Raw genomic sequence first — 27,870 nt, 5'->3', positions numbered from 1 at the left:
TTTGTATGATGGATTATGCAGAAAAAGTAGAATTGGGCTGAAAGATCTATCGCTTTATCACCTATTCAGGTTGTAAATCGTGTTTTTAAAAAGTAACTAAGTAACTAAGTAATTAATTACTTTTGAAAATAAGTAATCAGTAAAGTAACAGGATTACTTTTTGGGGGAAGTAATCAGTAATTAGTTACTGATTACTTTTTTCAAGTAACTTGACCAACACTGATCATGACACATCATGACCAACACCAGAGCAGCTACACTTAAATCGGAACTATGCAGACAGTAAAAAACATCAGCAAAAAAACAACCAACATTGAATTATCTCCACGTTTTACAGCAGGTTTGTGTGTTGCCTTTCTCTCAACTGTCATTGGTATAATATGGACATATGGACTCACGACCAATTTGAAATCCAGAGGAAAAGCCCATCCAGTAAACCCTGTGAATCTGACTTTCTTGCTGCAAGGCAACAGTGGACTGCACCTCTGTGACAGCAAAAACAGCATCTAAGGACAGGCACGTGCAGAGGGGGGGGGCTAGAGGGGCTTTCCTGATGGGTGCCCAAAGTGCCCTTTTGTTGAGGCAACTTTTTAAAAAAAAAATTATTATTATTTTTTTTTTAATGTGTGTGTGCGTGCGAAGTCCTGTCTGTGCCCCTCAACAATAATATTTAAGTATTAATCACAGTTTTGCTAAATAAAACTTCCTATAACTTCCAAGATGGCGGCGCGTGAACAACGCGAGGCTCAGTGTCTCTCCAGAATCTGCTATTTAGCGGTTTTTTATCTACTTTTAACCGGATTATTCGTCCAGAATTGCTGTGCGTTGCTGACCTACAGCAGACAAGAGCTTCTGGACATCTGGACTCACAACTCCAACAGTTTTATCGCCGATCTCCGACTCATCCCAGAGATCTCCAGAACACCGGAGGCTGCCCACTCTCCCCGGCCGGGCGGAAGTGCACGCAGACGGCGCCGAGATCGTAAACAAAGGCGAGGTAGGCGCGGAGGGCTACGGGCTAAGCTAAAGCTAACACCACACCGGCTGCCTTTACCCAGTATTTTTCTCGCCAATGTCCGTTCTCTGGCAAACAAAATGGATGAGATACGGCTCTCCATCACTAACAACAGACGGATTATTACAGCAACAACACCTACGCCAGAATGCTGTTTATAGACTTCAGTTCAGCATTCAATACAATCCACCCCTCACAACTCATCAGGAAACTGACAGACCTGGGCATCAGTTCCCTCATCTGCAAATGGTTACTGGACTTCCTGACCAACCGCCCCCAACATGTCCGGCTGGATAACCGCTGCTCATCTACAATCACGATGAACACCGGTGTACCACAAGGCTGTGTGATGAGCCCTTTCCTCTACTCCCTCTTCACCCACGACTGCAGACCTGCTGATGGTTCCAACACCATCATTAAGTTTGCAGATGACACCACGGTGATTGGCCTCATCAGTGACAACGATGAGGCCGCCTACAGGGAGGAGGTGGATCGTCTGGCTGAGTGGTGCGACAGAAACAACCTGCTGCTTAACACCGAGAAGACCAAGGAGCTCATCGTGGACTACAGGAGGAATGCTGACCCACATCCACCCATCCACATTAAGGGGACGGCTGTGGAGCGTGTGAGCAGCTTCAAGTTCCTGGGAGTCCACATCTCCGAGGATCTCACCTGGACGACCAACTGCTCCAAGCTGGTCAAGAAGGCTCACCAGCGCCTCTTCTTCTTGAGGACTCTGAGGAAGAACCACTTGTCCTCAGACATCCTGGTGAACTTCTATCGTTGCACCATCGAGAGCATCCTGACCAACTGTATAACAGTCTGGTATGGGAACTGCTCTGCCTCGGACCGGAAGGCGTTGCAGAGGGTCGTGAAAACTGCCCAGCGCATCGCCGGAGCACCACTTCCTGCCATAAAAGACATCTACAGGAAGCGGTGTCTGAAAAGGGCTGGGAAAATCATCAAAGACCCCAGTCACCCATCACATGGACTCTTCACCCTCCTGCCCTCTGGGAGGCGCCACAGGAGCCTCCGGACTAAGACCACCAGGTACCGGAACAGCTTCTTCCCCACAGCTGTCAGACTCCTGAACTCTGCCTCCTGACATCTGACCCATGTTAACACATGGACTGAACATACACACACCCACAATGGACAACTGTACCCTCAAACACACAATAATAACATGGACTGAACCACCACTCACTCACAACCACTAGCACTTTATATAGCCTCTGTAGGAATTATATCTCACTTATCTTAACTGCACTACTGTATAGCTCTGTGTAAATAATCATTCTGTACATTCGATAATCTTTAATCCTACAACTGTTTACAACTTGCATAGTTCCCATTTCTGTATAGCTGTATATCTCAGATTCTATAAAGTTATTTATTTCATATTCTGTATAGTTTTTCATATTTATATCCTGTTCATATCCTGTACATAGCTTGTACTCACTACAGCCTGTACATACTTATAGTTATAGAATATTCACAACATACTTCATACCGTGTACATTATAACATACCATAATAGACCCATTTCTGTAATATACTCACATATCTATATTATTGCTAATATATATTGTAATACATCTATATCACTAAAGCACTTCTGGATGGATGCAAACTGCATTTCGTTGCCCTGTACCTGTGCATGTGCAATGACAATAAAGTTGAATTCTATTCTATTCTATTCTAAAAGGATCTGGCTTGCATCAGTCACATGATCACTATTAACCAATGATCGCCCTTGACGGCAGAACACGCTGGTTACGAGCCGGGAACGAGCTCACAAAGAGCACGCGCATTTGTTGCGGTCCGGGGCTGTAGGAGAAACACAAGTTAACTCAGAGACACAGACTGATGCGACAAAACCAGTAAGTAGGTGTACAGCGTACACTGTAGTGTGTAGCACCCAGGAGTATTAGCTTATTACGTACACGTTGGTAAGTTGTCTTGTTGCAACTGACAAACTGAAACAAACGAGCGTGCTTGTGTGTGCAACAGCGCGACAAACATTACCTGTCCTTTTTTTAACTGCACAAGTAGTGCTGGTCATAGCTGCTGGCTACCTGGCTGTCATGGGTCTGTAGCTCTGTCACCGTTTTAGGGAACATATTTAGTTTTAAAGTAAGTTACAGGGCTTTTCCTGCCTTTCTGGAGGGATTATATTTCACTAAAAAACGATCTAATATGCATGTCTACATAATTATGCATTATTATAATATTTTAAAAAACACACGCTGTATTTTAAAAAACATACATTAAGAAGCAGATTATATTAGATTTATATTTTAAATAAGACAAAATTTGGATTTTACAGCAGTAAAATGATTGTATCTCTACAGTTTAAAAATGTAATAAGCTTTCCCCTGCACAGAGTGGATAGTGAAACAAATGGAATCATCATAAATACATTATTTCATATTTATTACTTCCCCCTCCTCATTGCTTTATTATTGTAGCTCTAGTAATAAATATGTAAGGATTCTGGGTCAGCACCATGATGCCCATAGTATATACAGTATTCTGAAGAAGGTCTAAAATGTCATTGTGTGTGCGTGCATGTGTGTGTTTTATTTAGATGGATTTAAAAAAAAAATATTACTCATGATATAACATTGTCCAGACATGCCTGGTAAGGACATGAGGAGGAAACAGCAGGAGCTATGTGAGGCTACTAAAGGCAGGGCTATAACATTTTTCTGTCATCATTTAGATTAAGTGCAAGCGTTGTTAGGTGTGGATAATTAAATTATAGTTTATTGCAATAGCAAGTTGTGCCTTGTTCTCAGATGGACAGCAAGTGGAGAGTGATATATGAAATGATGGGATGGAAGGAAGAAGAGAAGCAAAGAGTGATTCACAGGCAGAGCCTAAATTATTTCTCACAGTTTTTTGTGTCCTTATGGTTCCAAGCGCTGTCACCAATCTTTGCATTTTGTTATTATCTCATGATACTTGTTTAATCAGCTACCATCTCTCCTATGGACTTTTTAATGTCTCAGATCAACACAGCCCTGCCCTCCAGCACTATCAGCAGCAGGAGCAGCAGAAACCCCTCAACAGCAACATTGTACTGTGGCTGTAGCTCAGGTGGCAGAGCAGGTCAGCCACTAATCAGAAGGTCGGTGGTTCGATCCCAGGCTGCCTCCTGGCTGCATGCCAAATATCCTTGGGCAAGATACTAACCCCGTGTTTGCCTACTGGTGGTGGTCAGATGGCCCGGTGGCGCCAGTGTCCGGCAGGCGCCTCTGTCAGTGCGCCCCAGGGTGGCTGTGGCTACAATGTAGCTTGCTATCGCCTGTGTGTGAATGGGTGAATGACTGAATGTAGTGTAAAGCGCTTTGGGGTCCTTAAGGACTAGAAAAGCGCTATACAAATGCAGGCCATTTACCATGTACCCATCAGGTAAAACATCGGTGACGTTTGCTTTGCCTTGTTGCCCATATTAGATTCTTGATGAATGTGTGTTGTTGTTATTCAGCCTGGTTCAATGTGCCCCTTTTTAACTTTGAGCACCCGCCCCTTTAAACCTCTCTGCACGGCCCTGTCTAAGGATAACTGTCATTTGCCTAGCTGACATCTCTTTTATGTAGCCATGCCAGGTGGTGACTGTTAATGGAGAAGGTCACATATAGACAGAGAAGGGTTAAGTAGTTAAATCGGTAGAAGCACACGAGTGTATGTGTTTTAAATTCTTGAGCTCTTCATTCCTTCAAAGGTCAGCACTGGAAGAGTAGTTTAATGTTGGTCAATAGCACAAACTCAGGTATTAAAGTCTGTTAAACTCAAAGTGAAAACATTATTAAACTATCACATAATTCATTCAAATAATTCGATTTTATAGCAAAGCAAGTGTTGCTTGCAGTTTCCTAACTAATCTATACACCTTTTCTATACAGGTTAGTCCCATTGAGACTCAATGTCTCATTTACAAGAGATCCAGGTGTACTGTACTGGATGCAGATTTAACTGCATTCAAAACTTTGACGCATCACAGCATATCAGAAATGAGCAGCAGCTTTTCAATTCACAGTCTCCACATTCTAGTTAAACAGAAAGAAGCCTCAGTCCTGAATCCTGTAGCTTTTTGTGGCTCAGCTCTCTCAGACTAGAGGACTGGGAGCTATAACGCTCTTCTAATGGCTACCCGAAGCTGGCTCCAGAAGTGTTGATCCCCAAAGCCTGTCAAGAAAAAAATGAGCAACTCCAGCCACAAAAATAACTGATCTGGAAAGGGACTGAGGGAAGAGTTAGAAAAAATCTTATCAACTGCAGCTCAACTCGTGGAATGCAAGTTTCCAGTCTCATATTAGGCACGGAAGTTAACATTATGGATCATCACTTTACATCCCAATTCAGACAAGGTTTTGTATGACACACACACACACATAAAAACAACTCTAGAGATTTAATATAACAATCTGAATGGTCTTCCATAAAGCTTATTGATTGACACGTTTGACAAGCTCCATCATCTGCAGCCTTCACTGTCTCTTCACAAGGTTAAATGATTCGCTCCTTATCCTTGCCCAAGCTTTTCACAGTGTAATGTAATTGTGAACAGCAGGTTCACACTGTGAATGACCCAGCCGAGGGACTTGGAGGATATTCTGATTAGTTACACAAGCTCAGCTGTGATGATTGCATGGCTAATGCTTTAAATGAAGTGACTTATTTACCCAGAAAGCGTCCACTGTTAAGTCTGTCATATCACTGATGAGGTCCAGACAAATTCTAAACAGATTAAGCAGGTTTTAATTGTAATAAGCCTGATCTGCACGCTGCTGTATCCACCATCACACAGACTTTGTGCGTTCTCACACATACCTCTTTCCAGAAAGTCTTAGAAAAGTTCAGGCTGCACCGCATGTGGGAAAACTGTGTAAATCTGTTTCTGCTATCTCTGTTCTCTTTAACGTTCTTTGGAATCCTTCAGCAGAACTCCTCACAGGCCACCAAAGCAGCTTGTCGTGCTCAAAGTCCAGTAAAGTCAAAACACTTAAAAAAGTTTTCCTTTTGCTGTACGCACAATTGTGCAGCTTGCCAAGAGCGGCCAATAAGTGTTGGAATTTGGAACAGTACTTTCAGGAGACTTTACTGTTCCACAACTTTTGTGTTTTCCGTCTTTTTGGAGGTTCAGATAGTTCACTGCTCTCACCTCTTGGTTCTAGCCTTCATTCTGCTGGGCTCTGCTTTCTGCACGGTGAGGGGTTTTTGCTAAATCCCTCCCCGTCACTGGGCATAATGGACCACCCCCCTTACAGAGCAGAAATTCACACTCATCCCTTTTCCAAAGAAGCACTGAGGATGTTTAAAATGTGGAAGCAGTTTAGGGAGAGAAATGGAGGAGTCTAGTCTCGGTTCCACACTGAGGGGAGCTGCAAATACATTTAGGCAGGTGAAAAGGCATCATCCTCTCCTCATTTCATTCTTCAAACAGCAGAAGATTGACATATCACTTTTCAGGGAAAGGCTTGATAGATTCCTAACACTGAGGTGCCCTTTTGTTTACTCAGCTTTGTGTTCTATAGCCTGTGTGCATTTATCCTTTTGTGCTAAGCAGTAAAGTGATATCTAACTGCTCTTTCTGAAATGTCTCCAAGTACAGGTATGATTTAGAATACTGTTTCCAGACAGAAGAGGTTAAAAGTGCTGCATCATTGTTCCATAAAATTAGAGAAAAAATACTGTGTGTCCAAATGTTATTCATCTACAAAAACATAAGAAAAGGCACAAATAACAGCTGCACAGCTTCCACTGTAAACCAAGACGTGAATCTGGCATCTGCAACTGAATCTTGATTTTCTTCATAACTGTATGAAGCTTTGTGTTTCCACATCACAGTAGTAATAAAATAAAAACACAGTGGTGACTCAGAATCAGAAGCAAAACAAAACATGAGGTCACCATCATCTTTATTACTAACATTGTGGATTGGAGTGACTCAATTTAGAGAAAACTAACTGCAGCAGAAAAAAATAGTCTTAAAATATAAACAAGCTTGATTTGAAGCTCATGGAAGGGGAAGATCAATGAAGGAGCTTCTGATAACTTGCCATGCAACTGTACAGGAAGTCCAGCATGCTTGATGACGTTTCCTATCTTCCACTGTGATGGGTTACCTCTTTAGCTGCCATCAGGAACCACCAACTCACCATCTTGCAAAGTTATTATTGACAGATTTACAGAGTTGGTGAGACAACTGACGATTTCTGCACAAGCTGCCAGATTAGCAGCAACACTGAGAGGCATCCTGAAATGTTCTCTAATTCGGATCATAGTTCTTTTTAACATTTCTCTTTTCAGCTTTTTTTTATATTATGAGAGAATGTTTTCAAATTATGATATCTGCTCCTCTTATTCATATTAGCATAACTTTACATTAAGTAGTGACTGACATTTAGGAGCAACCTGGTATTTATTTCAAATACTTGGAAGCAAACATTACAGACGATAAATAATACATTCTGTGCAAGTGGTGCTCCACCTGCTGTTTAGCTAAGGTGAATATGTACTAATCAAAATATGCAAATAAGAACATTATGCTCTTGTATTATTGGCATGTGAAGCAGATTTCTAATGCACGGTCTGAAATACTTTAATTATTCTTATGCTTTTCTCATGTTATGCTGTGCGTTCCAATACATTTTACAGTTCAGCTGCTCATTAACACAAATAAGTTCTTGGCTCTTGACTAGAATGTAACTTTTATTATTTTTACAATTCTGTTTCTGCATTGATACCTACTTATTTTAATAAACTACATGCTGTACTTATGCCATCTTATTTTTTTTAAGCTGCAACAAAATAGCAGAATGGAGTTCTGCTATTGTCCATGTGATCCCACTATGAACTTAAACCTCCAGAGGCCTTTTTTTCTGTCCCTGGTGCTTCCTCGCCATGCAGCTGATGTAGTGTACGTATACACTATTAGAAATGTGTGCAAGAGTGCAATCTGCTGCACATTGCCCAAGGAGAGGTCAAGGCAACGAAGCATAAGACTGCAGTCACTTCTTGTTCAGTCAAGGCAACGCTGGACACCTGTGCCATCTCCAGTGTGACTGCTCCATCTACCCACCAGGATATGGTGGGAATGCTTGAGGCCTGATTTAATGGAAACTGGCAGTTGAATAAACTGGCAGGCTTACACCAGAACCATCCAGCCAATTGCAAAACTCTGCGCACATGAATGTGTATAATGAATATTGGCTGTGTTTGACAAAGTAAAGTGGTGGAAATTTTATGGAACGGAATGGTTGTAAGTGTGCCTGTCAGTCCACCAGGCTGTGAAACACATTTTTATATCCATGGGTACATACTTTGTTCAAGGTACAGCCATTTTTAGCCTACAGCAGTTTAATTATTACAGTGCATTATTTATGCAGAATTGGTCCCTTTCCTGATTTCTTATTTTTTCCACATTCTCCACTCTTATATGTTTCTGATCATAAAAATAAATGTTATTATTAGACAAAGATAAGACAAGTATATACAAAATGCAGTTTTTAAATTAAGCTTTTGTATATTAAGGGAAACAAGCTATACAAATCAACCTGGCCCTGTATGAAAACGTTATCCGTCCCCCTTGTTAAATCATGAATTAACCATATTGAAAGCTGAAAGCTGAGTTTCACACCCAGGCCTGATTACTGCCAGACCCGATGAATCAAGAAATCATTTTCATAGACCCTGTCTGGCAACATGAAGTAGGTTAAAATATCTCAAAACGCAACACATCATGCCATAATCTACAGAAACTTAAGGGTTGTTTAGAAACAAAATCATTGACATATATCATCCTAGAAAGGGTTCCAGAACTTTGGGATGCCAGTAAACCACGGTGAGAACCATTAGCCACACTGGATGAAAACTTTGCACACTGGTGAACCTTCGAGGAGTGGCCAGTATTTTGTGCTTACTGCTGTTTAGCTATTTTTAGCTAGTTAGCACAAAGCTTGCTAAAGACCAACAAGCCAGGGTCATAAAATTTAAGTTAGCGCGCTAAAATTAGCATTTAGCTGACATCATAGTGCTGTTAGCATTGTAGGCACACAAAAATGCTAACAACCAGAAAAATAGAGAAAACAGTTTTTCACATCAGAGCAGAATTAAAAGTTTTTTTGTTTGTTTTGTTTTCCTTCAGCCTTCTGTGAGAATGAGAATTAGCTACATTTTTTTCCAGTACAACATATATAGAGAGTGGGTTTGTTTATTGCATTATTTCTTCTCTTGATCACTGTGTATTGCTTCAAAATGTGGAATTGGATAAAAACAGTATTGCCTATGCATTAGTGGTACAGCATAAACATTAGTGGCTTTATTTTAACAGCCTTTAATAGGCATAAATGAAACCTACCCTGGTGTTAAGAAGTGGCACCATGAGGCATGGCAAACACATCAACACAACAATATGTAGCCATCCCTGAGGTATTGTGGAAAAATGTTTTCTCCTGTGTAGTTTGTTATATGATGACTATGTTCATATTGATATGGGAAGAACATAGTGAATTTGTCCTATTATCGGGTGTCAAGAGCAAAGCTTTTATATAACATCCTGAGAAATAGTGGCACCTCATGCTGCATTTCTGTGAGAGTGGTTTCATCCAACATCAAGATGCTTACATGTTACTAGCAGTGGAACCACATTTATTCCTTAAATTAAATTTAAATAGATGGACGAGTGACTGGCACAGTAATGCAGTAGTGGTGGTGCTTCACAGAAAGGAGGCTGCGGGTTTGAATCCACCAGCTGGCTGGGGCATTTCTGTGTGAAGTCAGTACTGTATGTTCTGTATTTCTGTGCTTTTGTGAACTCTCTGGCTACTTCCTTCCATATTCCAAAGACAAGCTTGTGATGTTTATTGGTGATTCAAAACTGGTCTTAACTGGATAAGTGGTTTTAAAAAACAGATGTATGGATGGATAGAAGTTCAAATATTGACATAATGGCTAGAGAGTTCAGGGTCAGCATTTCATTAACCCGCAGAATCATGACCACCTAAGAAAGGAAAGCAAAGACATCTGTTTTCTTGTACTCGACTACTGGATTTGACCACTGCGGTAAATACTAACTGTAGTGAAACCTATTTCTAAACTTAGCTGTAAAACTGTCTTCACTTTTAAAAGTGAACAGATATTCACAGGTCAACCAGATGTCTGCCTCTCCTTAAGCACTGTTCTGCTGGAGGTTCTCTTCTTGAAACAGAATTAATAGACACAGTGCTATGATGTGGAAAAAACGATAATTTAAGCATTTTTCCAGTTATTGATAAAAAAGATGAATTTGATTACCATTAAAAAGTCATGTAAAATAATGATGCGAATGTGAAAATCAGCAGTCAACAAATGTCTAGCTTGCAGTAAAATAGTCTATCAAATGTACATTTTATATATTAATTTATACCGCTCAACCTTCTGTACTTGTACAACACAGGCATTTCCCATCCTGTTATCGACTGAAAGCCTTGCTGGCTCAAGGAAAATATTTTTGCAATGTCAAAGCATTATCAGAGCTGAATGTGCAGATCTCATAGGGCTATCTGAATCCTAATTTTTCTTCATACTGTTCTGTTTAAATGTCAGAACAGAAGGCTGACTAACCAGCCAACACAGAAATGAAAATGCAGTATGGGTGCTGAACTCACGTCTGCCTGATAAAACCGTAGCATCAATAACTGCTTTGCAGTTTCACAGGTTTTCAACGTTTCTTTTAATAAACAATTTAATCTTATTTATGAGAGTCTGTCTGGCTTTAACAGAGTAAAACGTCAGTGATCGCAAAACTAATCTGACTGGTACAAAAAATCTGAACAAATGAAGCCACAATCCCAAACATGCCATTTTACAATCTCCATCCACAAAGCAAGCATTGACTGACACCCCCTCCTCCTTTACATGAGAGCAGGTTATCACCGGGACTAGCATGACCAGGAGCGTGTACAGTTGTCAGATGACATCAGCTCAACCGGGTCCAGACATCGGGTCACGCCAGGCCGTACGCACTCCCACAGTCTCTGGAGGCTGTGCTGCCGAGTGTATTTTTAGATAGTGCCACCTTATAAGCACAGCCTGGTCGCATCACATCTGTGTAGTTTAAGTGGAGCCTTTCCCATCAAGGCAATGTGCCCTTTTACCAAGGGCCTAAGGTCAGACTACAGACCAAACACAGATTTACTGTGACATTTACAAAAGCAAAGATGAAGCAATGTGTGAAGCTAGTCCTGGTTTGGTCATAGATTTTTTCAACCAGCTTTGTAAAAAATACACAAAAAAAGTTGCTGTAGATTTGCTTGAAAAATGTAAAATAATTTTGGCGATGCTGTGTAACTACAGCAAATCGTGAAAGAGACTACTCTTATGAGACATTTTCAGATAGCTTTTAATGGACCAATGAAAGTTCTAATGCTGGCGCTAGCTGAAAGGTCCAGGAGTGAATCACCCTTTGGGAGATCAACACCACTGAAAGTTAGCAAATGTGCCTTGATTTAAGAGAATAAAAACAACAACAGAATAAAGTAACGCATATGCAAAACTGTAAATTTGCATTTTACAATGCAGTCAGTGTTCCAGAACAACAAAAGACACAAATCAATGTAACAGCTTTAAAGCCTGTAGCTCTAACCTAAGATGACAGGTAGAGTGTTCAAATTGTCCAGTGGCTCCATTTTTAAAAAAGTTTAATTTCTAAATGAGTAAACAGGTGACTGTAGAGCTTAATCTTTCCTTCTCCCTACCCAGCCCAGTGTGTACCCCAAAATGTATGTCAAGTGTCAGGAATTAAATCTAGTGAATTATTTATTTTGTATTTTGTATGTACAAAAAGAGGAGTACATTTTATGGATCAGACCATCTATTTTGGTTGTTTGGTTGACTTGTTTTATTAAACCTCAGATTCTGCCCTAATTTATCTGCACCACAAGTCTTTAAAATCATGCAACTGCCATACACACATACTAAAGGAAAAAATCGTTTTAATCTTAGGCTTCAGACATCTGAAATACTGCCACTGAAGATATTGAATAAATTTCAAGGAACTGTAAAGATAGATGGCACATGCCTATAGACAGGCTTGTGTCTTGAACCTTTTGAGGATACACTAAAATAAAATATGTTATAGTTAGACACTATCTTTCTAATCACTGTAATAATAACAGTGTAATTTTCAAATTTGGTTGCTCAGATGACTGGTAAAGAATACAGGTATTTAAAGTATCAGTCAGTAGTCTCTACTTTTACAGCAAGGGATATCCAGAACCAAATACATATTGCATTCATACATACATACATATTGAGAACACGATGATCAAAAGACCAATATGCTCCAAAAGGGAAGCAAAACCCTTTGTGACTGAAATTATTTCTGTAGAAACAAGTTTAACAAAGAATATTTCAGATCTATTTTAGAAATTCATTTGACTACAAAGCCCTCTTCTCTCATGTGATTTCAAAATTTAATGAATGTGGTGCAAACATTGGTCCAAGCATACAGTATTAGTGATGAGGCAAGGGGGTGCAGAAAGTAAACTATCAAAGCAAGGCTGAGAATTTGCTGCAGAAATGAGTGAACCCTTCACTCCCCATCATCCCGATCGCTCTCTAACAGTAAAACAGGAGCTCTCCCTCCTGGACAGACATTAACCCGGAGGTTGATTTAATTTGAATCGCAGGAAGGCTCAGAGGAGTTGTTCTGTCAGGTCCAAATGGGTCCCTTGGCTCTCATTCTAGACTAATGAAAGGATTCTGCATCAAACCACATGACCTAGAGATCCTTCTGTCCCCTCTACAGAGGTCCATGTGCCTATTAGTTGATACGTAAAATGCCGATGGGGAGGGAGCCTGTCTCTATAGACAGGTTTGATGGTGTTTTCCCTGTGGATGGCATCTCGTTACAAGCAATAAAATCACTGTCAGCAGTGGGTGCCACCTGGAATGTAACCTACTGTACTATGAATTCAAATTTGATTGATGCCTAATCATTTTTGTTTTTACTGTACAACTGTAGTAACAAAAAATAAATGTGAAAATTACTTTTCTATTTGGAACCGAGTAACACACACAAGCACAGGGAAGTTTCTTCAGAACTTTGAATTTAATCAAAGGTAGGCAGAAACTTTTCTGTTCCTCTGCAGGCAACAATGAAGCCCCTAAAAACTCAACTCTGTTCACCCAGTTTACAAATATATATATATAATATTTTTTTTTCTCTTCTCAATCAAAAGAATGTCTTCATACTAGAGCAGGGCGATATGACCAAAAATACTTATCACGATATACATTTGAAATTTTGCAATAACGATATAATGATATAATTGACACTAAACAAAATACTTTACAACTCTACAACTTTATTAGTGCAAAAAAAACCCATCAATGTATTTTCCCTTAAACAAGCAGCTGTTTTTTATGTGCGTTAAAGTTATACAAAAATTTAACGGTGCAAATGCAAATTCCTTGCTGACAGTTTAACCAAAAGGCATTTCCAGTGGAAATTGGCCAATATATCCTCAGCATAACTATGTACAATATCCACAAAACTTAAAAAGAGGTTATACACACGCAATATGGTAATATTATGTTGAAGCACAATATGTATCACTCCACAAGACTCATGCCTACAATACCCGTAATGCTCCGACAATCCATCAAGCGGTGCGGCTTCGTAGCTTAGCAAAGTCGTACTAAAATATTTGACAGATTTTCGAGCGCCGTGTACGACATAAAATCGTTTCGAAGTCAGTAAACACAACCAGAATCCAGTGTGCTGTATTTTCCAAAAAACACGGTAATAACGACGGCCTGCTAGCATGCTCTACCAAAAACAGTGCTTTGTTGTGTATCTGACGGACGAAAGCTAAACCAGTTCCACACCACTGAAGTTGCAGCATTTTCACAAACCAATTCTGATTCATCCATTTCATTCAACGATCCGCTTTCGCCCTTCTCATTGCCGCCATGCTTTTTCTGCCATGTGCGTATGAAAACAAAGGCACTGCGCATGCGCGTTTTACCCATATTCTATCGCGATATTTCATTTTCTTATCGTTCATTTTATATGGACATATCTGTGTATATGAAGACTGAACAAAGCCTCATCTCTCCTTTACTTGTCTTCATCCTGACCCTTACTCTTCCATACCACACCAGCACCAGACCTCACCTACTATAAGTTGCATCACATGTGTGATCACACATACCACTAGTGATGGGAATTCCGGCTCTTTTTAGAGAACTGGCTCTTTCGGTTTGGCTCCCAACCGGCTCTTCAGGTTGTTTTGTTGCTTTAATTAATTTATTATTAACAACAATATAAAATTATGCACAAAAGGAATTACTTTAAAAAAAATGTGGTTTTATTTATATATATATATAAATATATGCGGTGGCTAGAAGCACATTTCTAGCGTTAACTGAACTTCCAAAACAGAGCTACCTAGATCACTTAAATTACACAATTGAAAGCATATGTGTATTGTTTGTGTATTTATACACAAGCACTCATATATATTCAAATAATTTAAAAAAATGTTAATTTACCTGTTACTACCACACACCAAATCTGGTCGTTGGTACTTCCTGGCCTATGTAGCCACTAGGTAACAAAAGCTCAACACTGCGCCTAGCATCCTGGAGCACTTCTGTTGTGTTTTGTACGTGTTTTGGAGTTTGTATGTGCTTTGTCTCTAGGGGCCACCGTAAATATACTTTTATTTATTCACTCCACATAAAATGTAATAAATAAATCATATAATACAAAAAACACCTGTTTACATTTCACCTTTTAACTATTTAAATTTTCAGCTTTTTCCTTTTAAAAAAATTTAAAGTGAAATAACACAAAACACTGCAAACCACAACACAATTAAATATAAATTAAAATATGAAAACAAAAGGAAGATTCTCTGTCATATGAGCCTGCATGAATTAACTTTCTGAATCCTTTATCATCCGCAACTGAAAATAGTTGTGGATGATTACTATACCTTTCTAATGTGACATTGTTGTTCCTGGCTCTCTTTCTCTCTATTTCCCTCTCGCTCTGTTCCTGTGCTACTGCGAGTGTAACTACCGCCCCTCTTCCCAGAGCAAGCACAAGCCTCGTGTGCGGAGTGAAAAAAATGCGAGAGAGAAGCTGAGAGAAAGAAAAAAAAAAAAAAACACCCACGGCTGGCGTCGTTCACTTCAAAGAGTCGGCTCTAAGAGCTGTTTCGTTTGCGACCGACACATCACTACATACCACAAACTTCCCTCATATGAAGCAGCCTGCAATGTCAGCTCAGCAGAAAAACTTGTCAAGCTCCTCTGATTTGAACTCCCCCTCCATGTTAATGCTACAGAATGGAAGGATGTTGTAGTAATACAACAGGGTTCATGTAGAAGCCATCTTCTGGCCGTGGGTGGTGACAAAGCCATTGCAATGCAAACACAAACTCTGACAGCTACACACAAAATTCTAACAGCTTTAATATTTGGACTGCAGGTCCATAAATGCTTCTCTGGATCCAGGGGGTTTACTTCAAGAAATGACTCTGATATTGGTTTGAGCTCTAAGAGAGGACATCAGCTGACTCCAGTTTAGGCATGGTGTTGCCTGACTCTGGGCCACATTGAGGCTGAGAAACTTGGCAGCGATGAGAACAATGACACAGGCAGCTGAGGAACACAATGGTACGAGGAAGTCTAGCAGGATAAAAAAAAAAAGTCAAAAATGGACTACAATACTTCTCCACAACATGGAAAGCCTTGCTTTCTTGTTGGGTGTCATCTTGAAAGCCAGTCAGGTTCCCAAGAAAAGAGAAAACTGTCAGAGTTGGAACTGGACAAGAAGCCAGTTGACTCAGGCAGCAAACAGGGTGACTATCAGGTTCCACCTGATTCATACTCTTTATATTTAGCGTGGTTGCCCATTAGTCTGACTTCCAGCCCATATCAGCTGATGGCTCAGTTGATAACCTCAAGCAGAGTCATGTCTGTTGTTATTGGTAGTCTGTTCTGTTCTGATGACGCTTTTATCTACCGTTTTCAATACATCCACTTAAAAATGAAGAGAACCCAAAACAATCATACCGCATATGAAAGTAAGAGTTTCCTTTTGTCTATAGTAGTCATGACTGAACTATGCTAATGAGTAACACACATTTCTGCTTGTCAGAGTGTACAATGTTCTTATCACATCATCACATAAAAATCACATAAAAAGTTATACTGTGGTGGAAGGGAGGGGGGGGGGAGAAAACTACACTAAAGGTATAAGAGGTAATGGTGTCTGCAAGTACGGAAAGGAAAGGAAACAGGAAAGAGAAGAAAATTGATTATAAACAAAACTCTGAATATAGTGACATTTGTTGGAGGGAAAGAAGGAACAAATGATAAAGCAAAAGATCAAAGAGGAAAATACATATTAAACAAAGATAAATAAGAAACAAGAAACAGAGATAATGAGAAAAGAGAAAGAGAGAGGGAAAATGAAAAGTGGACCAGAAAATGAAGCCCAAAACGAGTGCAGAGGAAATGAAGAGAGGAAAGAAAATGATCTGAGAATTAAATAAAAGAAAATAGATAACAGGAAAAGTAAAGGCAAAAAAAGAGGGGAATAAAAGTTTTGGGTAAAGAATGAAAAGAACAGAGGAGAAAAAACTTATAAAGCAGGAAGAGAAAATATCTAATGCAAAAATAGCAACACAGGAAGGGAAAGAAAGAAGGTTAAAAAGGAAGCAAGGAAGGAGTATGAAATAAGAAATGCATCAAAACCAAAAACAGTAATAAGTAAGTGAGAAACACAAAGGAAAGAAATCAGTGGAAGAGAAACAAAAAAGTAGAAAAACATAGACTAGGATCAAAAAGGAGATAGGGTCAAGAAATTCAAGTAGAAGAGGAATGAATAAAAAAAACATAGGAAAGTAAAATAAGAGAAAACAAAGGAAACAGGAAAGGAATGGTTGGAAGGTAGAGGAAAGGAACTTATCCAAAACTAGAGAACACAGAGAATGGAGGCGTGTGACATCTTCCCAACCCGTGTAGATGGGTACAAGAGGAGAAAGAACAAGAGCAGCAGGATTAGATGACAAGCTGAGGCAGCAAGCGAATGCAATAGCATCCCTTGACATGTCCTTATCTGGTTCAGAAACCCAGATTTCTTTACTGATAGCTGGCAAACCCTCAGTAATCAAAGCACAGACCTCTCCCTGTCTCTTCATCAAAGTCTGTCCATTTCTACATTCAAGTCTTCCACCACCACACTCCAACTGTAAACTCGGCTTGGATTGGAAATGCACCTTTCACCATGACGCTGACATCAAATATCAGCACCCACCATGAAATTTCCACACTGTGATGCTTATCTGTGTGCTGGCAGAGCTGCAAAGAGGATGTTAGAAGCGTGTTTTCACCTTTCCTCAGTGCAGAAAAAGAGGAACAAAAGTCACACATAATTGTGTCTGTCAGACACATCGCATGCTTCAAATTTACATGACAGTAATGGCTGTGAGGGCCGGACACCAAACAATGCGCCTTTGTGTTTGATGCAAGGTTGACATCCTCTGGCATCGCCAGCAGTGCCATCACAATCGCATTGTTCATTGGTCTAAAAATGTGGCAACGCTGTTTATCAGTCACCTATTCTGAAGCACAAGGGGCCAGCGAGTCTCACGGCTGTTGTTGTGAAAAATCCATTAAAGGTTTCCATATGAGACCAGCAGGGGTGGACTGGGGCTGAGGTGTGTGTGTGTGTGTGTGTGTGTTTCTCGGTGATTACCAAGGCTGTGGGCAAACACACAGCAGGATGAAGAGAATTCACACAGGACTCACATTGTCTGATCTGAGCTTCTTGGCAGGGCAACCTCCATCCACGGGATGTAGCATGTAATACAGTCGCACTTTGTTGGCATGTTTCCGACTCTGCAAGAGAAAAAAGAGGAAATGACTCAAATCTAAAATGTAAATAGGCATATACATCAAATATATTCTTGTCAAATAAATACATGGATATAAATTCAACAGTAAACAACAAGACAAAATACATGTATTTGGTTGAGTTTAAAAACATCACCCAAATGTGTGGATCAGAATAAAAAGAAGGCTAAATCCCATTGTCCCAGGCTTTGTCCCAGACAGTCACACAGTGGTTGGAGACCATCACACGAACAAATTATTGCAATCTTTTGCAACAAACTTGTGATCTTGTTGTGTACAAAGACTTGCAATCAATTGCTGTCGTCAGGCCTCAATACATAGGTGTGTCAAGATCATAATAAAATGAGAATACAATGGAGTCAGCTTGCTATCAACTTATCATTGAACAAATTGACAATTACATGCAATCTATGACAGCACAGCGATTAACTATGATAAATCCCTGAAAATCACAAATCTGCAGTTGTCTGCTTACAGAGAAATTCACATTAACAACTTACATTCAGAGTCCAGCCAGAAATCCGTACATTTGAAACAGAAATTCAGAAATGTCTACATAAATGTTCAAGTAGTTGCAGCAAGATGGTAATTTGAGTGCAAAATAACACAGAGGCTTAGTAAACATCCTATTAATTGCAAATATTTCAAGGCTACAAACAGTTGATAACACTGCAGAAACAAGAAAAAGACATTTTCACAATGAAATGGCAATACGAAAGGGGTAAGGATGAAACCATAGAGATTTCTCCGCTTCAGGCAACTACTACTACTACTGCCACCCCTCCCAGGGTATGGGAGGGGTGGCAAAGGTAGAGTTTTCTGTCCTGGGCCATTCTTTCTAGATGGTTCCAGGTGTAAGCCCATCATTTTTGATTCTGGCACGAAGTCTTGTCGCCAGGTGTTTCTTGGGTAGCCCCTCTTTTGCTTTTTTGCCTTGGGGTTCCACCTGAGAACCTGCCTGGTGATGTTGGTTGGTGGTTTGCGCAAAGTGTACCCTACCTAGCACCATCTTCTCTTCCTCATTTCTTCCCCTACTGGGAGTTGACAGGTTCTTTCCCCTAGTTTGATGTTACTGAACTGATTTTATCTGGCCTTCGAATGTGAAGAATCTTTCTGAGACAGCTGTTGAGGAATTTCTGGATTTTGCTTTTTTTTTTTTTTTCAATATTTTATTTTAATTTTTTCAGCATAGAAAACCCCATCAACAAACAAATACAGCTCAGGTTCTGAGATGATAGGACAAGAAATAGCACAATAATAATAATCAATAGGGAAAGACAAAAGAAAAAAGGAAGAAAACATTAAAATTAGAAAGTACCAGTATCCATAATGAATTAAATGTCATGAATATGTAATAAACAGGGAAATTGCAGTGCCATGGTACATGTTTATACAACGTGAGCTTTCTCAAGATGAGTACAAAACGGAGTCCAGGATTTTGAGAAGACATTTGCTGCAGGTGTTTGCAGGTATCGAACTTTTTCCAGCTGAATGACTGATAACATGTCATTGAGCCAGACACTGAAGGAGGGAGGAGCAGCGGACTTCCATTCCTTTAGAATAAGTCTTTTCGCAATCATCATTCCGAGGTCGATTGGCACCTGCACAGTCGCAGGGATAGTTCTGGAACGTACACAGCCAAAGACTGCAATTTCTGGGTTGGGTAAGATGGAAATCCCATAAGCTTTAGAGTACCAATCAAACATTTTGGACCAAAAATTGGTCAATGAGGGGCAATGCCAGAAAGCGTGAGCCAATGTGCTCTCTGATGTTTTACATCTGGATTTTGCATTTTGAGGTTTTATTTGTCTTCCAGGTTTCAGCCCTGTACAGCAGTACTGACTTCATTTTGGAGTTGAACAGTTGGATCTTGGTAGTCAGGGTCATCTTTCTGGATGCCCAAATGTTCTTGAGCTGGATGAAGGAGACTCTTGCTTTGCCAATCCAGGCAAACCACTTGGTAATAATCACTGAAAACCTTATCCAAGTTGCTCTTGTCTCCAACAAGTTGACTATGAGAACTGACTGTTCCCTTATCAACAAATACTATATATCGAAAACTTTGACATCCAACTCTGTTACAGGAGAAATTATGTTTCACCTGAGAATGGTCAGAATGTTATTGTTCCATCAGTGATCAGAGATCCCAAGTTGTTGTGAGGCCTATTGGGACACAGAGTGTGGGGAACAGAAGATATATTTGGAACATCGGATGCCCCTGCAACATATCTTCTCTGCCACGGTACTAAGAGACACCCTGTTCATGCCTGAACCACTGCTACTGACCTATTTAAAACTGCAATATAAACTTTCCTTATATATTTTTGATCTGCCATTTATAAAGCCTGTGCTTGTACAGATGATAAATATCATGTTGAAAAACTGCCCTGTTAAGTTCCTGTGTTTCTAATAAGGCAGTTTGCTTTTAAAATATGCTTTTACAGGAAAAGGCTGAGAGATATTGTATTAACCTCCTAGGACCTGGCCTCCACATATGTGGACATCACATTTTAGGGCTGTCTAGACCAAAATACTAAATTTTACATCAGTATTTGCTGGAGCTTATTTGAAAAAATAAAATGATGTTGTTTAAACAAAAAAGAAAAACTTTTAGAACAACTCTTCTACCCTTTAGTTCTCCCTCTTGTTTCAAATTACTGGCTTAGGTTAGAGGACCCATTAAAAATAGGTGAAGGCCGTCAAATGAGGTGCACTCTTCCGATCCCTGATACTGGACTGAATTGATAACTAGTGCTCGGTTTACTGAGGTTGAAGCAGGAGTCTTCTTACCGGCAGCCCATCAATCCCCCAGGATCTGATAGCACAGCCATGACAGGAGAAAGACGGGATTTGGGAGGGCAGATTAGTTCATCTGAAAATGACTCTGCTTAAGGATGTAATGCTTTAGAAGTCAAGGGGAATGACACAAGGTAGGAGGAGGAAGTAGGAGGTGAAGGAAAACATCCTTGGATACTGCAATTTTTCATTTTAAAGAATGCCACAGAGGAGTGATAGCTACAAAATAAGTCTAGTGAAGCATGTATAGTAGCAGCGTTAACAGGGCCTGATGCCTTACTCCAGCGGACAGGGGTATCAGAGACATCCATGTGTATGCATTTCTTTACAAGGGCAAACTCATCCTGCCTGGGCAGCGTGGTGAGAGCAAGCCTCCGTGAATGTATCTGTCTTGCCTGTCTGGTCTCCTGGCAGAGACACAGCAACATGAGCTCTGCTGCTTCTTTAAAAAGAAAACAAACAGAGCTTGAAAAGCAGGAAGGGCTCATGAATATTCACTCCGCACTTATCATTAAAATCTGAGCTGGTTTGATCACCTACGTTTTCTATTATATCTGCATGAAAAAAAGAATTTTCAACTTTTAGCTCGAATAAATACAAACAAAGCATTCTAGTGTTATATAAAACTCTGGTCTTGATCTGTGCATGATGTTTTACTCTTTAGAGCAACAAGGGAATATTTCAAACTGAAAGAAGGACGGAAATTTGACTATTTGAAATTCTAATTTTTTCCCAAACTTACTGATAAACTGGCTAAAATAAAATGATTTATTCTTTGGTAGAACCAGGCAGTGTGGTTTTGTTCAAGCAGTTTGATGATGTGTGAAGATATATTTTTGATCTGTATGCCAAAAGAGTCTCACATGACACTGCATAAAAGTTGGTACACCACACAAAATGTGTTGCTTTCACAATAAAGGCTTTAAAACTGTGACAAGATTATTTTTCTTTCTTTCTTCTTTTGGTTCTTTGACTTATGTGTCGAATTTCTTCTTTCTTGTTACACGTTGTACAAAAATCTCTAAAAATGAATTTGGCCATTCACTATTTCATAAAAAACATGTAAAGAATAATCTAAATATATATTGTCCATCCATCCATCTTTTTCCGTTTATCTGGGGCTGGGTTGCAGGGGAAGCAGCCTAAGCAGAGAAGCCCAGACCTCCCTCTCCCCAGCCATGTCCTCCAGCTTATCCGGGGGAATACCGAGGTGTTCCCAGGCCAGTCGAGAGATACAATCTTTCCAGCATGTCCCAGGTCTGCCCCAGGGCCTCCCCCCGGTGGGACATGCCTGGAACGTACGATCTGATATCCTCGTGTTTGTGTTGTTCCCTCGTCATTATAAATAATGTTGTTCCAGGTTCAACATTGCAAGTGACCAATCACCTTCTGCTGACGTCATCCGCGACCTCAAAAAAAACAAACGCCTTCAAAAAATCTATTTCACTTGCGAGAAGAGAAACCTCCTCTGTAAGGACAATATGTATAATGCTTACCGTTTGCTAAAGGAAAGTATCCTGAAATGCAAAGAATTCAAGTTCCTGGATCGGCGGACAGAAGCGGTTTCTCTTGTCGCAAGTGAAGTAGATTTTTTTAAGGCGGTATTTTTCAAAGGCACAAAAGGGGGACGTCACAACAATGTGATTGGTCACTTGCAATGTTGAACCTGGAACAACATTTATTATGATGATGTGGGAACAACGGATGATCTGATATCCTCGTGTTGGTGTTGTTCCCAGACCATCATGAAAATGTTGTTCCAGGTTCAACATTGCAAGTGACCAATCACATTGTTGTGACGTTATTCTTTTGCGCGCCAAGCCATTTGTGCATTTATGAAATTCCAATGTTGCAAGGACAATATCAATTCTGCTTACTGTTTATTAAAGGGTTACGGTTAGGGTTAGGGTTAGGGTCAGGGTCAGGGTCCGTTGATCGGCGGACAGAGGCGATTTCTCGCAGCTTAAGTACAGTTTTTTGTTTTACGCCGGTTTTTCCCGAAGTCGCAAAAGTATGACGTCACAACATTCTGATTGGTCACTTGCAATGTTGATCCTGGAACAACATTTAGCATGATGATCTGGGAACAACACCAACACGAGGATACCAGATCGTGCGGGAACAACACCGACATGAGGATATCAGATCATCCGCCTGGAACACCTCACCCAGGATACGCAGAGGAGGCATCCATGTCACATGCCTGAACCAAGAGCGATTCAGAAGACCCTTATAAGAAGAACACCTAGGGGACAGTTCACCCTGCCCGGAATAGGGTTACCAGGGCCTTGCCCTGGGGCCAGTCCCGTGGAGGGTGTCTGAGGGTGAGCATCTGGTGGCCGGGCCTTAGTTCATGGGGCCCGGCGGGGCACAGCCCGAAAAAAGGACATGGGCCCATCTTCCTGCAGGCCCAACGCCCGCAGGAGGCATCATAGGGGTCGGGTGCATTGTGTGCCGGGCGGCTGCCAGGAGCTGAGGCCCTGGAGGACCCCCGATCCCCGGCTACCAAGACTTCAATAAATATATACCGAGGAAGAAAAATGTAAATAAAAACTGGCAAAGTGTACAAAACACTAAATTTGTGCTAGCTAGCATTGGTACGATAGATAGATCAATCACATCTTACAAAACCAATCTTCCTTTTTGCTCTCCTTTTTGGAGATAAATTATCTAACACAGATGATAGTGCTGGGACAACAATCTTAATCTAAATATCAAACAGATCAAGGAGCTGATTGTTCTCTTTGATGAGACAAGGGAGAGGACTAACTGCATCCCAGATGAGCAGGGCAGGAAGTTTAAATTCTTCTTCATGATCATCATAGAGGACTTCATATGGTCCACACACACCAATAGGTGAGGATTGCCCAACAACGCCTGTACAATCTCTGGTGCCTGTAGAAATGTAGAGTGAGCCACAGCATTTTCTGGTCTTTCTGAGGCAGCTCCACTGAAAGCAGCGCTGCAGTATCGTCTGGTACGGAAGCAGCACCACAGAGGAATGTGGCATCTTCAGAGAGTGATGAGGGAGGAAAAGCACATAACCTAACCTGTTCCCAGCCTGTAAGACTGGGAAAAGTCTGGAAAACACTACCCACTGCAAATTAAAAATCACAGATCTGAGAATAAAGCTGAATCGAAAAATGCTAGGTTGATTTTAAATGTTTTTTATGCAGACTTTGTTTTGTTAAAATCCTGCGTTTGGTGCCGTGGCCACATGTAGCTGTCTCACATTCAGCTACGGGCCTGGGAAGGCCATGTAATAATGAATGCTGATTATGGGAGAAATCCTATTCCACACTGAGGGCACAGCAGCAAGACAATCAACTAGAGTTTAAATTCAATTTCCTGTGAGGTGAGTGCATATATATGCACCAAAATAAAACAACAAATGTAAATGGGAGGGATAGAAGATCACTCTATCAAAACATTTACTTTAGTTGGTGTTTTGAAGAAGGTGGTAGAGAGAGCCGTCTAACATGCTAGTCTAAAATGTCCGACAGTTGTTCGATCGCATTGAGATGCAGTGACTGTGAAGGCCACAACATATGATTCACATCATTTCACACTCATCAAACAATTCAGTGAGATGTTGTGCCCAATGGACAGGGGCACTGTCATCCTAGAAAAGGCCACTCCTATCAGGATAGAAATGTTTCATCATATTAATAAAAGTGAGAACTTTGCATTGATATCCAGTGATCCTTCCCATGAAGGCAGTAAAACGCATAACAGAGCCAAGGTGTTGAATCGAAAAGGTTGTGGTGGAGCATCATTTGAGGCATTCCAGTGTGCCTGTGTTTGTCAGATGAGCACGGATCAATGTGGAATTCCCACAGGACAGCTGTGAAACCTCATCATTCTTCTCATGTTTGAGAGGAAATCACTTCTCATAAACCAAAAAAAAAAACACGATTAGGCTTTTGTATCTTTACCTTCTGTTTCTCATTCACGTTGTCAGCATGTTTACTCAGGAAAATCAGTTAATTACAAAAAACTGTCATGCACCAATAGCCACAATCAGAGAATCCACTATCAGGAAGCACAGCTGTTCCAAGAATCCACAAAAGAGACATTCCAGTGCTTCATATGAGAACTCAAATGAACAACTTGTTTATTTTACTTTCTGTTAAGTTATTTAAAAAATATTTCTAATGCTTGCGGCAAAAAGTTGTTGAAAGCATCTTAAGAGCAATTTTCCACTCTCTCTTGAAAATTTAATTAAAGTGTATATTTGAAAAACTGATGTCATTTATGTGGGAGTTTTCATCCTGGCTCTTGTTTGTGCCAGGAGGACCCATGTAGCCTCCTCCCACTGTACTTTACCAAATGTTAAACCTGCACAGCACTGTTGCATGCATCCTTCAGAACTGCAGAACAAGTAGAGAATAAGCAGGGATTTGAACACAGTGCACACATGCTAAAGTCTTAAGAAGAGACACTCTAAATGAGAGTGTGCAAGATGTATGCTGTTGAATTTGCGTGACTGGATTATGATCATTACAGTGTTCTAATTCACTTTGATATCGGTAGCCATGGCACTGGCTATTGTGGTTGAAGCAAAATTACTTTTTTCTGGCTTAGATGGCCAAACCCTACCCGTTCTTTCATCATCAACGTGGCTGCTGATGTGCAGAGCAATCTCTTTAGGTGATGAAGCAGCCAAAAGCTGATTCAAAAATTAAGAAAAAAAATGTGGAGGCCTGCAGATAAGAAGTCACTATGTAGCCCTAACAAATTACCAGAAGGGAAGGCAGGGAAATGTTGACTAAGCCAGGAAAAAAAAAAAAAGAAAGTACTTCTTTAAGACACAGTGCCCGTGGGAATGCTGTGTTTTCTGTGTATTGTCAGCAATGTGTGCTATCACCTGCAGGTGACTGTAAACTTGGTACAGGGTAGGGAAGTCTGGGACCCTGTCAGTTATGATGAATTGGACCTACACACAAAGCAAACATGGATATCACTGAAAAAAAAAAGAATCTCTGTAAGTCGACATCAGCATTTGACCACGCCACATTGAAGCAGTTTTATCTATGCTGGCAGTGCAGCTTTAGGGAGGATACTCTTCCCTGGCTCACCACTTCAGTCCATGCTGAAATATCTCACTACCTCTTACATAATAGAGGGCCATAAATTTTTAAGAGAGATTCCTGATCTCTGGAGGATCCACCTCAATTATTATTTTTTTAATTTGATGATGGAGACTTTTTCTTGCAGCACAACATTTGTGGTTTTAAAAGAGGTGTCCCAAAATCTGATGGACACCGTAGCTACGTGGACATCCTTCCGGGTCTGAAAAGTGAAGTCAAATTGAAAGGCCCTTTAAATTGCAATATATTTAATGACCACCAAAGGGCGACTGCTGTGGTTGAACAAACATTTCCAATTGCATAAAAGTCTATGGGAAAATAGCACTTTGCTCCTCTTCTTATAGACCTCAGTAAAAACTCTTTATGAGTTTATGGGTCATACCAAATAAAACACTGAGCCCAAATTTACAATTTATGGCCATTATAAGGGAAACAAAAATTGCCCAGGAAATGCTGATTGCCCAATGACTTGTCAGTCACAAGTTGACCAGCAAAAAAAAGCTCACCAAAAGGCTGCCTGTGGTTAATTTATTTTGTTTTATTCTGAAATTTATTTAAAAATGACTTGCTGTTTGCTTTTAGGCATAGTTTTAAAACTAGACTGAAGTAGAAAATTTAAGGAAAATATATACATTTTCTTCCATTCCACAGATTCAAACTCAGAATATAAAAATAACTAAACCTCAGTGGGAGATTCTTTTATGACAGGGTGGCTGAGTGCACATCTGACATAACCAGGGATGAGAAAAAAATCCATATTGCATTACCACCACATCAGTGAGCTGATCAGTGAGCCATCCCTGTCCTTTGGGCATTATGAAGTTAAAAGAACTGATCATCCCAAACATTCTCGCCCTGTTTTTTTTTTAATATGTAAAAACTGATCCTTGTAACTTCTTCAGTATTGAGGAAGTGTACAAAGTATGTGGTGCAAACGGGCCACTGATTGACTGTGCTGCTGTTGATCCATCAGCCAGCCACAGAGAACAGCAAAGTTATAACAGAGAGAGAGCTAAAGTGAAAAAAAATCTTAAAAACACTGAAAAGAGTCCACTGCAGTCACTGTCTGTATGTTTCATACTCTGTTTTTTTGTCTTTCAATTTTTTTTGGTGGTTTTCCCAGAGAACTGTGCTGTTGCTCCTTTCCCTATTCCAGTCTGCTTGTCCACCAATCAGCACACTTAGGATTTTAATTCAATTCAGTTCAATTTTATTTATACAGCACCGAATCACAACAAGTCACCTCAAAGTGCTTTATATTGTTCAGTAGATCGTACAATAATAGATTCAGAGAAACCCCAACAATCATATGACCCCCTATGAGCAAGCACTTTGATGACAGTGGGAAGGAAAAACTCCCTTTTAACAGGAAGAAACCTCCAGCAGAACCAGGCTCAGGGAGGGGCGGGGCCATCCGCTGCGACCGGTTGGGGAGAGAGAAGGAAACAGGATAAACACATGCTGTGGAAGAGAGACAGAGGTTAATAACAAGTATGATTCAGTGCAGAGAGGTACATTAACACATAGTGAGTGAGAAACGTGACTGAAGAAGAAGGCTGCAAGGCAACACATTTTAGGTGAAGACCCTTCTCCGCTCACTATGTGAACAAAACTGTGTACACAGAGAGACACATTTGTGGGACCATAAATTAAGTGAGAGAAGTCGTAATGTAGAAGAAAATGGATGTTTTTACACCGAGTCCATTTGCATTCTTTCAAATGACCAGCAGGAGTCGACTCTCATGGCTGCACAAAGAAATCTGGCTGTAAAAAGGACTAGGAGAAGATGGCCGTTGGTTCGCTTGATCTGTGAGCTCAGTAAACACGTGCTTTATATTTTTAATAATAGTCATTAGTTTCAAGTCTTATTGGATACAACACGATATTAATCAACATGATCTAACCTTTTGTCCAACACACTGGTACCCAATGAGCATGCAGCATCACTCACGGTCAGATCCATTCATTGCCTTTGTTTTCCAATCAGCAAAAAATTCCACTCAATGCTTCAAAATGGCATCAATGGGTGATGGTCACTGTGGCTACATT

At 40.4% G+C, this 27,870-nt stretch overlaps 1 protein-coding gene across 2 annotated transcripts in view; it reads right to left on the bottom strand.

The window, feature by feature from the left end:
* The window catches only part of zmat4a (zinc finger, matrin-type 4a), a 158,888-nt gene that overhangs the window by 80,573 nt on the left and 50,445 nt on the right, over positions 1-27,870 (bottom strand). For both annotated transcript variants that reach the window (XM_040050061.1, XM_040050060.1), the window contains one exon: positions 17,831-17,920. In XM_040050061.1, the coding sequence (XP_039905995.1) occupies positions 17,831-17,920 (90 nt within the window). The remainder of the gene's footprint in view (positions 1-17,830; positions 17,921-27,870) is intronic.

Source organism: Simochromis diagramma, unplaced genomic scaffold, assembly GCF_900408965.1.
Source record: "Simochromis diagramma unplaced genomic scaffold, fSimDia1.1 OVJJ01000159.1, whole genome shotgun sequence".
Classification (NCBI taxonomy): Eukaryota; Metazoa; Chordata; class Actinopteri; order Cichliformes; family Cichlidae; genus Simochromis; species Simochromis diagramma.
The sequence above is the reverse complement of the archived record's forward strand: the minus strand, read 5'-3'. Positions and strand labels throughout refer to the sequence as shown.